The sequence below is a fragment of the Panthera tigris genome, chromosome D4, assembly GCF_018350195.1.
Source record: "Panthera tigris isolate Pti1 chromosome D4, P.tigris_Pti1_mat1.1, whole genome shotgun sequence".
Taxonomy (NCBI): domain Eukaryota; kingdom Metazoa; phylum Chordata; class Mammalia; order Carnivora; family Felidae; genus Panthera; species Panthera tigris.
In genome coordinates, this window is record NC_056672.1 from 6,466,058 (window position 1) to 6,480,330 (window position 14,273).

Here is a 14,273-nt window from a genome sequence, read left to right on the forward strand (position 1 = left end):
TGCTCGAAACCGACCTGCTTGACCCCAGTAAATAGCATCTATAGGCGTGCTTCCTAGGCAAGTATTAAAATTAAAACCATTCACGCAATCGAAGAATATGGATAACTGGAACAGGCCCTCTCAAAGCTCTTCTAATGCTTATTTTATGAACCTGCTATAGTTACATTAAAAAAACAGGATGTTAAGCAATCTGCTATGCAAAGAAAGGACTTATGATGGAATAATGATCGTTAACCACTTTTAAAACCATATTAATAAAGACTGGTGTTTCAGTTAGAAATAAGGCATTTCCTTATAGGTTTGGAAGACTGAAAAAGAACAGTATTCTAGGGCCTGCACCACCCAAGCAATCCCATATGGCATAAATACAATAGAAATTAACTTCTTAACCTAAAAAATAATACACAGTAATAAAGTAAAACAAAATTGATAAATCACAAAATTAGGTAATTTAATATTTAGGCTATAATGCGCATTTTACTAAAAATTTGATTCATATGAAGAGTTAAAGGCTATATGATATGCATATCACATAAATTTGATTAATATGAAAGTTTTAAAATTCTCTTGTCATTCTGAAATCTCTCTGAATGTTACTGTCAGCATCATGAAACACTTAGTGCTAGTTATCTTGAAATTAAGTACAACCAACCCAAATCTGGGAGTAAACGCCAAGTATTTTCTCAGATCCGTACTGTGATATTTTTCTCAAATAGAATGAAGCGTGTCACATATAACCCACCCTTTTGTCTGGCTAATCCTGCTGACTTATGCTTACTGTTATTACTTATTCTAATACAGAAAACCCAAAGATCTGTAATAAGTGGTACTGAAAAATTAGAAAAACTTTCATTAGAAATAATTTAAATACCAGAACTGGAGTGGATACAGAAATGGTCATAAAGAGCACAGAGTAGTTGATAGCAGTCTTAGGAAGTGCTTCTTAAAAAATTGAAAGATATGTTTACTACGATGAAAGGCTTTCTCTGCATATCCCTAAATCAGGGTGTGCGCCCCACTTCCTTGGTTAGGTGACAATACAAAAGAAAATAACTTCGGAATATTTATTACGTCGGTATTTCAGTTTTGTAGGAACATGCTAAATGCACGATGAAGAAAATAACACAGTCTCAATAAAGTGACCACGTAATGCCACCCCATGGAGAATGGCTCCCCAGGTTTAGAACTGTAGGTATTTCCTTATGTCTACTCCATAATAAAACTATTTAAATAAAATTTAAACATCAGAAGTTATAGTTGTGATAAAAATTTCACTCGACTTTGAAGCAGAAGTCTTGAGTCATGAGAAAGCACTCTTTCACAGCAAGTTATAGTATTACTGGCAGCATATACATAGGTGACGTGAAACGATCACTATTTCCCAAAGTAAGGAGCCATGGACGTATCGAATGATTTATATAAAGACTACATAACTTAATATACTGCAATATTTACAGAATTGTAGAAATCTAAGAAGACCTTTATCCTCATTTCTTAAGAATATTCATTTGAAGAAACATTTTGGCATTAATTGATACAATAATTACTTACCTATTTCTTGTGCAGAACCAACTGAACAGGTGCAGGTTAATTTCTCTTTATGTATAACCAGAATAAAAATTTAAACACTGCAAATCCTCAGTGAATAATAATTCTCTTGCAAACTCAGAATTTTATAGTAAGGTAGTCATCCCACTCTAAAAACTTCAGAATGTTTATATGGGATTACTCTCCCTAAAACTAAAAAGTGAAACATTAAGAAAGAAAAATTTAAAGCAATCTAGTTAATACCTTTGTTTTTAAAAACAAACAAAATGTTATAAACCTTTAAAAATCCACTTTTCAGCACTTAAGTTTCCGAAATCAAGCATATTATACGATGTGCTACTTGTGACTTGTAAAGTAGCAGCATGGGGATCTCTTAATTGCATTATGTACACAGGTCCTTGAGGAGTCTACAAATAAAAATCATATTCAACTTTCATCACGATATCAGAAATCTTTTAAAATCTAATATACTATCATTTTAGATGTTTTCTGCATTTGGTTACCACTAAAATGCTTTAAAGATAATGTAAAAAGCATTTCTTCCCTTTTCTTCCTTCCCACCAAAAAATTTCAAACTTTATGTATGAGGCATTTTCTTATATAATTTGCATTTCAAAGCCAGCTCCAAAAAATAGATAATCCAAAGCCTTAAGTACAAGTTTAAAAAAAATAGCGTATACCACTGAAAATAAAGTAAGAAACTATTTTCTTTTTAACTGAAATACTAAGTATTTTAAACTTGGTATAAATAACACACACAGACTGCCCCTCTACCATACCACACTCCTTACGTACAGCGTCTAAAGAGGAGTAGCGCTAAAACAAAGGACGACAACAACCAACAATTACATGTATACTCTCATTCTTCTTAGACACATACATTATGAATTTTCTACTGGCATTCTTGAATAAAGTTAACAAGCATACTTTTTCACCAATTTATTCTCATTTCTCCCTTGTATATAAGAATCTCTAACAAAAGGAAATGTCTTCAAGGATTTCTGAAATCCCTAAAATATTCTTTAGCAAAAAAAAAAAAAAAAAAAAAATCCTAACCTATCAGGCATCTCAATAAGCATATACATTTAAAAAACAATCTATTTTATGGCTTATGCTTCAATTTAATGCATGACCAAAGTCCCAGGGATTGAAGAATCTTATTAGCAGCCAAGAGCTAAACGGATGACAATATTCCTCACATTGTGATCTCAAAATTTTTAAAGAAAACTATTCACTATAGTCTTAGAAAAACTTGGAGATAATTCTATTTTAAAAACACACTTACCACGAACAAATACAAGGGAGACAAATAAGAAAATAGATTGTGTTGTATCTTTGTAAACTTGTTCCATTTCAAAATGTATTCTTTAGGGTCGGGGAAACTTCCTATACAAGTGAAACTAAATATTTGTTCCCTTTGCTTTGAAAAATATTTACAGTACATAGAACTACAAGCTAAAAGTGTACATCTGCTTATATTGCTGGCCAGTGATATAAATGAACAAGAACACAAGGTGCTTATTCAATTATCTGAGCATTATAATTTGTATAGTGATGTTATTGTAGGTCAACTATGGAAAAATTAGAAAACATTAATGAACACCAGCCCTTGTGTAAAACACCACACAAGATGCCAAGGTATTATACATTCACTGTGGTAAAAACTGTACATATGTATTCTGCGCATCTTCAACATTGCAAAATTTACATTACAATTTTTTCATCTTTCAAAATTCTGAGTTCAAAAAAGTCTATTTTTTTCTTTTGCCAGAGAAAAGTGATGTTAACTGATTGATTGGGTCTGTGAAACTGCTTATAAAATTCTTTGCTAAGGTCTTTTCATCAATGTCTTTTACTGATGTCCTCGTGAAGAAAAACTAAATTTTGCAAGTTTTGAACAGATATTTCCACATCTTTGCTGGCTAGCATCATGATGTACATAATAATTGTATATGTAATAATAGTCCACAATAATGTGAAATACAAAACTTTGTTCTGTTAAGTCTATTTTGGTCTCAGAGCGAAGTTCATTTCTTTCATCCAGCCATGTTGTCCCTTATTTGATCAACTCGAAGAGCTAGGTCTCTAAAAGAGGGGCGCTGATTTACATTATTGTTCCAGCATTCAGTCATAATCAAATAAATCTATAAAAGAGAAAGTAAACCAAAATTATAATGAACACAAGGTGCCATCTTTTAATTGATGAAGACATGAACGGAGAACTAGCTTAATTTTCCTATGTAGGCTTATGTCATGGCTATGCCTAGATCCACAGTCATATGATTATCCAAAAGCTTAGCAAATTAAATGTCATCAAGTGACGTGAAATCCTTGTGAAAAGGGAATGAAAACATCTGATGAATGTGGATAAAAAATGTTTTGTGGGGGGCGCCTGGGTGGCTCAGTCAGTTAAGCATCCAACTCTTGATTTTGGTGTGGGTTATGATCCCGGGGTGTGGGACTGAGGCTGACTTCAGGCTCCAGGCTGAGTGCAGCCTGCTTAAGATTCCCTCTCCCTCTCCCTCTGCCCCTCCGCCTCTTGAAAACACGGGCTCTTCTCTCTCAAAAAAAAATGTTTTTTGTTTTTTTTTTTTTGTTACCTCATCTGGGCATCCATCTGGTCTTGGTAATCTTCCATTATTCTTTAGGAGTTCTATCAAATGAAACACAATCATCTGTCCTTGTTTGTCATTGCCAATCATACGCATAAATTCCTGCAATATAAATCCACTTTTCAATAAGTTTTTTTTTTTGGTATATTTAATGTGAACCAGAATTCTTTCTCAACTTCTAGTAAATGTGAAAAATTCTGTATATGTATGTTTTACTATATGTTTGAAACCTTTTAAAAACAGATTATTTTGAAGATCAAACCTTCCTTTTAGTCATATTTCAGAAAAGACAGTGCCATTTCCATAACTATAATATATTTGACACAAATTCCCTGAGAAGAGCCCAAAAGAAGTGAGCTAAAGGATGTTTACTTTGGTTTTTTGATAGTTGTCTTAACACATCATATTATATTTCAGCTGAAATAAAATTTAGATTGTAAAAGAGAACATAATAAAAAGAACACAGAATGAATATTTAAGCATAAATGCAATGGAGATAAAATGCTCGTATGTACAAAATTCCTAAAATTAAAGTCTGAACTATGAGCTAGAGAAACATTTACAACAAACGCATCGCTTATTTAAATACAGAGAATTCTTACAAGCTGGTAAGAAAAATTACTAACATAATAAAGGGCAAAAGCACATGAGATAATGCACACACACATATACTGATTTCAAATACCCAAAAACTATGTACTCAATCACACTACTGGGAGAAATACAAATTAAAATCAAATAACTATAACTTCTATCAATTTGACAAAACTGCATAAAATACTAGCAAATGATAAAATGTATGCTCTTATGCACTGTTATTCGGAGTACAATCTGGTATAGCTTTTCTGAAAAACATTGTGAAATAATCAAAAACCTTTGAAAGAGTTCCTAATCTTTTACTTACAATTACACTTTTATTCTAAGATGATAAGAGATAAATATTTATATATAACAATGTTCACTATGTTCATTGAAGTATTACTTAGAAGACTGAAAAATGGAAAAGAACTGAAAAATGGAAAAATGGAAAGGAACTATAGCATGGATATTTACTTATATTAGTAAATATTTACCACAAATACGATTTCGAACTTTTGGATAGCATTTTATTGTAAGGATATAGTTTCTGATATTTTCCTTTTTTAATTATCCTTTATTAAAAAAATATAGAATAGACAGGGAAAACTATTTTTAAACGTTTAACTTTTTCAATAACTTCTGGAATGAATCAATTAATTAGGTTTACTAAAAACCTTTTGAAAATGCAAGTTAATTTAATGGACAAGTTTAGGGTTGTTTTGTTGGATGTTGTCTTCAAATCACCAATAAGAGGGTATAAAATGAGTCCTAAGCTTACTATTATTCTCTGGGAGAAGCTTTTCCCATGTTAAAAAGAGCCGACGGTAAATAAAAAGCACACTGACCGCTGGTGGACTTTTACTCTTCTCGATGTATGTGAAAAGTTCATACAGAACCACTCCAAAGCTCCAAACATCTGAAGCCACAGAAAACTTGCTCTCTGTCAGTGATTCTGGAGCATACCTATAATGTATGGAAAGCATTTATAAGACAGTTTCTTGAATTATAATAGCACTGTATGGTGACAGATGGTAGCTATACTTGTGAGCACAGTGTAACACAGACTTGTCGAATCACTACGCTGTACAACGAATGTAATGAACTAGACTTCGTTAAAGAAAAAAAAATTATGTGATATGCCAACTCTAAATTTAACCTGAAAATCGTTGGATTAAAAAGGGTATAAAGAAAAGTTAACATAAGTAGGCCTAAAGCTGCCATCCTCAAAAACGCTCGCTTGCAAGGTTGACAAGTGACTGGCGCCTGGGAACTAGATTTCTGAAGGGCTGCCGCAGCTCTTAAATGGTAAGGGAGGCTCACTGTGCCTGAAATGTTTCTGCAAACAATATGGTTTACAATGAACACCTGCCTTCCTTCTGGCAGTCTGGAATTGTGGTACATGCCAGGCAGAGAATTACATGTGTCCCGTGTGACTTTTCTGGGACAGGACCCTTGAAAGTTTGTGTTTTCCTCCAGGTGTTGCCTCAGATGGCTTTTCCCTTCACTGATTTTACTTTATATCTGTTCTCTGAAACGCATCACAGCCATGAATATGACTGTATGCTGAGTCCTAGGAGTCCTCCTAGTGAATCATCAAGCCTGCGGATGGTCTTGGGAAACTGCCAAACAAAGATAACTAAGTACCTTCCTGGAACTCTAAAGTACCTGCTAAGTACCTTCCAGGTACTGAAATTTAAAAAAAAATAAAATAAGCTGCTCTTTGCAAGCTAAAACTTGAAATGAATCGAGATAAGTTTCCAACTGGAAAAAAAAAAAAAAAGCTTCTAAACTGGAACAAGACTAAAAGCTATTAATATAAGCACCTGTTAATCAGAAGGGGGTAGGGAGGAGTGCCTGGGTGGCACAGTCAGTTGAACATCCAGCTTCTGCTCTGGTCATGATAAGATCAGATCATGATCTCACGGTTCCTGAGATTGAGCCCTGCATCAGGCTCTCTGCTCTTGGCACAGAGCCCGCTTTGGATCCTCTGTCTCCTTCTCTCCCCCTCTCCCCTGCTCACGCTCTCTCTCTCTCTCAAAATAAATAAACTTAAAAAAAAAAAAAAGTGGTGGGAGAAGGAAGCAAAGTCACTGGGGAAAACAGTGTCATTGTCTACTCAAGTCTCAACACTATCCAAGGGAGGATTTGGGCTAATGGAATGTGAATATCATGGTTCCATTGTTAAGTTATCCTTATTACAGAAAGCAACAAAGATCTGTTTTAGACTGGTGAGATTAACTATATGAATTATGCAAGTTTAATACCTCCTTCAAAATCCGATTTAAGCTTCCTCACTTCCACAGATCCTTCTCTGACTACTCAAGGTCTTAATGAGCTCATGTTACTCAGTTTCTATAGTATTTATTGTCGATAATATATATAAAAAAGCATGGTTAATTCTATAGTAAGTTTTTAAAAAATTCTTATCTTTAAATGTATGTTAGTTTTATCCCACAAATGGAATAAAACATTCTTGAAGACATTCTATTTCACCAACATTTGCAAAACAGTCTCTTCCTTTGGTTTTCATGAAAGCACTGTCTACAATTTCCTCCCTCATCTCCAAGGCTGTTTTCCTCTCTCCCATCACTTATGTAAGGATAAATACAAATCACAAAGGAAAAAAAAAATCAATTCTCCCTGTGGAAAATGAGGGAAAAGACTCTTTCTCCTCTTAGAGCATTTACTTTAGAAATTTATCATTGTAAATTCTTTGTGTCTTTTGAAATATAGGTAATTTTTTTTTTTAAAGCTTTGCTTAAAAGCCTCTTGCCAGCTGTATGATCCAAAAATGTTTCTCAAGAACCTGGGAACCACCTCTCCGGAACGTAATCATCACAGAAATAGCACCCAACCTCCCAGTTTTTGTGGGACAGTAAGAGTTTAACTTCCGGCAGGTGCCTCCTTCCAAGTTGCAAAACTATCTCCTCCCATAAAAATATGAGAAGTCTATCTGTCCTGTGGGTGATGACAATTAGTTAACACAGACAGTCACTTAAGATAAACTATGTGTGATGTCAAGTTCTCTTACTTGAGGACTAGCTATTGTTTATCTTGACAACATGTACGTAATGGGTTGAATCTGCTTGGCCACAGAAGGAGGTGAGATTTCTTTCTTGTCTTTACAGTCTCTTAGCAGATCACTTGTGTGATGCACATGACGCTCAGGGTTAAAGCTTATTCAGTGATAAAACTTTCTTTTCTATCTTTGTGCAGAGGTTTACTGAATTGGGAGGAGATTTCATTTCTAATTATATTTCCCCAACACTTTCCTTCTCCATTTTCTAAGTTAGGGTTTCCCAAGGTTCTATCATCAAACCTCTTTTTGTCAAAACTTTCCATTAGATAATATTCATCCACCTATATACTAATGTCTCCTAAATTTATAACCATATTTTTGAACTTTCTTTTGCGTTTCGACTTACTGAACATTTCCATATTAAATAGATTCTTTAGGCAAAGAGAACTCCATTCCCACTTTTCCAAAACCTGCTGGTTATTTTACTTTCCTTATGCATTGAATGCCATCAACAATTTAGCTTACTTCCCAGGTGGAAATCTTAAGATTTTTTTTTTTTTTTTTAATTTGAGAGCGAGAAAGAGAATGCACTCATATGAATGGGGGAGAGGGGCAGGGGGAGAGTGAAAGAATTTTTTTTTTAATCTTTATTTATTCTGAGAGAGAGAGAGAGAGAGACCGACCAAGCAGGGGAGGGGCAAAGAGAGAGGGAGAAAGAGAATCCCAAGTAGGCTCTAAGCTGTCAACACAGAGCACAACGCACAGTTCAATCTCATGACCTCATTGAGATCACAACCCGAGCCAATATTCAGAGTCAGACGCTTAACTGACTGAGCCATCCAGGCACACCCCAGGAGAAAGAGAGAATCTTAAGCATGCTCCAGCTCAGCGTGGATCTTCCATGAATCCAAAAGCCTGCTTCAACAGAAAAATATTCTAGCAGGAGCATTTTTCCTTTATTTTTAATTTTTAATGTTTATTTATTTTTGAGAGAGACAGACAGAGAGACAGAGCGTGAGCAAGGTAGGGGCACAGAGAGAGAAACAGAACCTCAAGTAGGCTCCAGGCCCTGAGCTGTCAGCACAGAGCCCGATGCGGGGCTCAAACTCACAAACCGTGAGATCATGACCCGAGCAGAAGTCGGACACTCAACAGACTGAGCTACCCAGGAGCCCCTAATATTTCACAGTTTTAACACACTTACTTCTAGAGTTGAACAATAAAGTCAGATTTTTAAAAAACTTTTAGTATACTTCCCAGAAATTGAGAAAAGGAATGACTTTAATGATTTCACTTTTGAAAATCAAGTGGTTTAATTCTTTACTTTCAATAAAATTCAAAAAAAGAACGGGTTTAATGAAGTTGCCAGGTAAGAGATAAATTTTAATGGTACTTCATTGTATACTTTTTTGCTCCTTATCTCAGAAAGAGTCACAGAAATGAATATTGTTATAACAAAACTCTTTCCATTCCTATATACTTATTTACACAACTTTTCTCAGTGTTCACATCTACAAAAAGGCAAAATAAACAGAATTTAAGCTGAATCTGGTCCCATGATAGAAATTAATATTCATACAGGGATATATGAACTAATCGGAGGGGAAAATAGCTCCATTTATCTTATTAAGAAATACCTCCAGGGGCACCTGGGGCGCTCAGTCGGTTAAGCGTCTGACTTCAGCTCAGGACAGTTCCTGAGTTCAAGCTCCACATAGGGCTCTGTGCTGACAGCTTTCGGAGCCTGGAGCCTGCTTGGGACTCTCTGTCTCCCTCTCTCTCTGCCCCTCCCTCGTTCGTGCTCGCTTGCTCTCTCTCTCTCTCTCTCTCTCTCAAAAATAAACATAAAAAAAAGAAATGCTTCCAATAAAAAACTTTAAACAATTATCCAATTTGTAATTTATTTATATTGCATTGGAACACTGTATCCTGATAATAACTTCAATGATAACCCAACCCAGAAGAAAAATGTAAATACTTCTGAGTTTTGTGGTCACAGGAAATTTAAAAGTTAATTTCAATTTACAGTAGTTCCCCCCCCCCCCCCATCCACAGTTTTGCTTTCTTGGGTCTCAGTAACTAGTGGTTAACCACAGCCCAGATGCAGATGATCCTAACGCCACGTCACAAGGCTTACGCCATCCACCTCACTTCATCTCATCATACAGGCACTTTATAACTCACAGAGAAAGGTGAGTTCAGTACAAAAAGATACTTTGAGAGAAAACAAGAGAGAACAATTTCACATAACTTTATATTGTTATAATTATTCTACATTATTAGTTGAAACAATGAGAGTGAAAACACAAATAACCTCTTAGTGTTATTATGGAAATACCTTTGACTTCCTGGACCCCCTAAAACGAGAACCTGGTGTCCCCACACTTTGAGAATTTCTGTTCTCCACCAAAAGTAGATCTCTCTTCCTAAAATATGAATCTCAACATGATATTCCCTTGGATGAGGCCTATAATTTCCTACCTACACACGGTCTACTGAATGAGGCTTGAACTCATCAACACGGCGCACCAGGCTCAATCCCTTTCCGGCCGCCATCACTCCCCGTTTGCTCTGGGACTGTGCCACTCACTTCCAAGTCCCTGCCCCTCCAGTTCTAGTCTTCCTCCTCAGGGAACACCTTTGCTCTTCTCTACCTGGTAAACTATTAATCAATAATTGAAATGTCACTTCCTGGTTGTAGTTTTCTCTGATTAAACCCTCAGGGGAATTATCCACATTCTTATGTTTTCCCATTATATTCTTCATTATTGGACTTATGATATAATGATTGCAATGACTGGCCACACTGCAATGACTGACCACACATTTGATTTTTTTTTTTTTTTTTATCTATGAGCTCTGCAAGGGAAGGGATAATGCGTAGTGAACCTGTCGGCTGAATATGCCTGCCACATCAAACATTTCCTTTTTAGTTCGGTTTTCTTAGTAACCAGGCACATTTGTTTGTTGTTGTTGTTGTTGTTGTTGCTTTTCTGATGCTGACCCTATCTTCATATCCCAAGCTCCTTGTATGGTGTTTGGAACAGTAGAAACTTAATAAATGTTTATCAGATTGTATTTATTAAGTATGCCCAAACTGCTTAAAATCCGTATAACTAATCTTTATGGATTTCTAGTTAATTCCATTTAACTTCTTTAATTTCTCATCCTGGAAAAAAAGAATTAAATTCATGTATCACTGGACATGTCCAAAGCAGATAAGTTTAGATGAGTCTTATTTTCTAGTTTCCTTATACTCTAAAAATAATTAGATGATGATATCACCAGGATATTCCTTAAAACTGTTATTATTATGAAAAATTTCAAACATACACAAATAGAGAACAATAGACATTCATTTCCTGCCTTGTTTTATTAGCCACCCCCCATCTCTACCCCATTGAATTGATATGAAGTGAATTATGGACATGAGAGTATTTCAGTCATAATTATTTCAGTATGCATTTCTAAAAGATAAGGGCTTTTCTTTAAAATACTCACAATGTCATTAAATATTACTCTTCTGTATAAGATTTTATTTTAATACCAGTTAATTAACTTACAGAGTAATACTAGTTTCAAGTGTAAAATATGGTGACTCAACATTTATATATAACACCCACTGCTCATCACAAGTGCACTCCTTAATCCCCGTCACGCATTTAACAACCCCCACATCCCCCTCTGATAACCATTTGTGTGTTCTCTGTATATAAGAATATGTTTCTTGGTTTGTCTCTCTCTTTTTTTTCTCCCTTTGTTCATTTGTTTCTCAAATTTCACATGAATGAAATCATATGGTATATGTTTTTCTCTGAGTTATTTACTTAGCATAATAATCTCTAGCTCCATCCACGTCTCGCAAATGGCAAGATTTCATTGATTTTATGGCTAATACTCCATTGCACATATATACCACATCCTTTTTTATGCACATTAATTTTATTTCTAATGACACTGGGGTGTATAAAGTGAAATGTGAAGTCTCTCCTAATCACATTCCTCAGTAGTAATCAGTATTTCTAGTTTCCATTCTTATTTTTTTTTTCTTTAGAAAGAGAGAGAGTGATCCTCTCTCTTCAAAGAGAGAGAGGATCTCAAGTAGGTTCCACACTCAGCAATAATCCATTTGTTCTAAATCACTTGTGTTTTCTTACCTAATTTCCTTCCAGACTAACAATTTGTAATAGCTGGGATAAGTTGTAAGATTTACAGATACAAAATAAATGAAGATAACTAACAGATATGGATGGGCAATGAACTTAGCAGTAGCTAACTAAATAATCTATATATTTCTAATAAGTCTGATGAATCTCAAATTTTCATAAATGGACAGTTTTAGTGTTTATATTAGTAATTCTAACTTGCAAGTCAGAAACCCAAAATGTAAATAAAACATAAAAATGCAAATAAAACCAAAACAAAACCCATCCCTTAACAGAAACATCCGATTTAAACAACATAATCTTAATAGTATTATTTTAGCAGATAAATAAACCAGAATTAAAGTCTATTTAGATTTTATCACAAATCAAAACATTTAAATACATTTTCAGCGATTCATCCCTATAAAACAAAATGCACCATTAATGAACTAAGACATAAAAAAAGACCTTGCATCGAAGCACAAATCAATAAAAACAACAATGTACTCCACATAAAAAGTCAGGTTTGTATGGTCCTCACAATTCACAATTCTAAGTGAAGATCAAAAATTACCTTTAGCTTTGGGCACCTAGGTGACTCAGTCGGATAAGCATCTGACTCTTGGTTTCGGCTCAAGGTCATGATCTCACAGTTTGAGTTGGAGCCCTGCATTGGGCTCTGTACTGACAGTGTGGAGCCTGCTTGGGATTCTCTCTCTCCCTCTCTCTGCCCCTCCCTCGCTCACTTTCTGTCTGTATCTCTCAAAATACATAAACTTAAAAAAACTACCTTTAGCTTCAAATTGCTATAAAATGTTCAGCTAATGCTAGATTAAAGCACCATCATGGTTAAGAATGCTTAGGGGAGCCTGGGTGCCTCAGTCAGTTAAGTGTCTGACTTCAGCTCAGGTCAGGATCTCCCGGTTCATGAGTTCCAGCCCCACATTGGGCTCTGTACAGACAGCACAGAGCCTGGAGCCTGCTTCAGATTCTGTGTGTCTCTCTCTCTCTCTCTGCCCCTCCCCCACTCACACTCTCTCTCTGTCTCAAAAATAAACACTAAAAAAAAATATTAAAAAAAAAAAAAAGAAAACTTAAAAGCACAAATTCTGAGAACAGACTATCTGGGTTTTGAATCCTAATTCTGCCATTTGTTGGTCTTTTGACCTTGAGCAAGCTATTTAATCTGTCTACACTTCAGATATGCTTAAAATGGACAGAATACATATTCTCCAAGGGTTGCCGTAGAGATTAGATGAGATAATCCATGAAATGCATTTAGCCCAATGTAAGCATGATAAATTTTTGCTATTATTATAAACATATAAATGATAAACTATGAATAATAGTAAATTTTCGTTAAAATATACTCACCAGAATATGGGACTTTCACCAGGTTCTTTCACTTTGTAGTATTCTTTGTCTTGTGGCAAGACTTTGGTTAAGCCAAAATCTCCAATTTTAACCCTGTTTTCATTCTCCACCAATATATTCCTTGTTGCCAGATCCCTGTGGATATACCTTTTTGTACCAAGATACTCCATGCCCTATGGATGAAATAACATTTTTATTTCAGCTAAGTTTTACAAAGATAAATAATTTAAATGGTCTTTCCTCTATATCTTTCCTTAATTATCAAAGAAAAACTCTAGAGGACTTTGTAACAATTACTTTAGCATGTTCTCTTTACTTACAACAAATAGGCAGGATATTAAGTACCTTGCATATCTGAGATGTATACTGCAGAAGTTTTTTATGATCTATCCGTTCTTTATGTTTTTGGAGATAATCTCGTAAACTTCCATATGGTAAATATTCCATAATTAATCTTAAATTACGCCGGCCTTTTAACATACAAAGGGGAACACAATATTTTACTTTGTCACATTTTATTGTTAAATAATAGAAAACAAACATACATAAAAATGACTTAAAAATATATAAACTCTGAGTCTAAGGTGACAAAACTTGATTATAAACTAAGTGATGTAATAGTTAAGAACACAAGCTTTTTGAATCAAAAAGTTTAGAGTAAATTCCTAGCAGTGCTATTGCTGGGTCATAGGGTAGATCTATTTTTAATTTTTTGAGGAAATGAGAAGGGCACCTGTTGGGATGAGCACTGGGTGTTGTATGGAAACCAATCCAACAATAAATTTCATTATTTAAAAAAATAAAAAAATAAATAAATAAAGTTTTGAAAAGAAGCTTTAAAATAGTTATGGTTTAATCTTATGTAACCCTTTCTGCAAACCCAAATAGGCTGATGAAAATTTCCTTTCTCCCCATCTGTAATGAGCAAAAAGTATCTAATTTAAAAAATATTTTCATAGAAGGGTGCCTGGTTGGCTCAGTCAGTTAAGTCTCCAA

General features: G+C 34.8%; 1 protein-coding gene across 7 annotated transcripts in view; it reads right to left on the minus strand.

Moving 5' to 3' along the window:
• Positions 1–1,050: 1,050 nt before the first annotated feature.
• Positions 1,051–14,273, minus strand: part of JAK2 (Janus kinase 2) — a 117,147-nt gene continuing 103,924 nt past the window's right edge. For all 7 annotated transcript variants that reach the window (XM_042964830.1, XM_042964833.1, XM_042964829.1 and 4 more), the window contains 5 exons: positions 13,623–13,747; positions 13,278–13,450; positions 5,585–5,702; positions 4,149–4,262; positions 1,051–3,692 (listed from right to left, as the gene is read on the minus strand). In XM_042964830.1, coding sequence (XP_042820764.1) covers positions 3,585–3,692; positions 4,149–4,262; positions 5,585–5,702; positions 13,278–13,450; positions 13,623–13,747 — 638 coding nt within the window. In that variant the 3' untranslated portion in view covers positions 1,051–3,584. The remainder of the gene's footprint in view (positions 3,693–4,148; positions 4,263–5,584; positions 5,703–13,277; positions 13,451–13,622; positions 13,748–14,273) is intronic.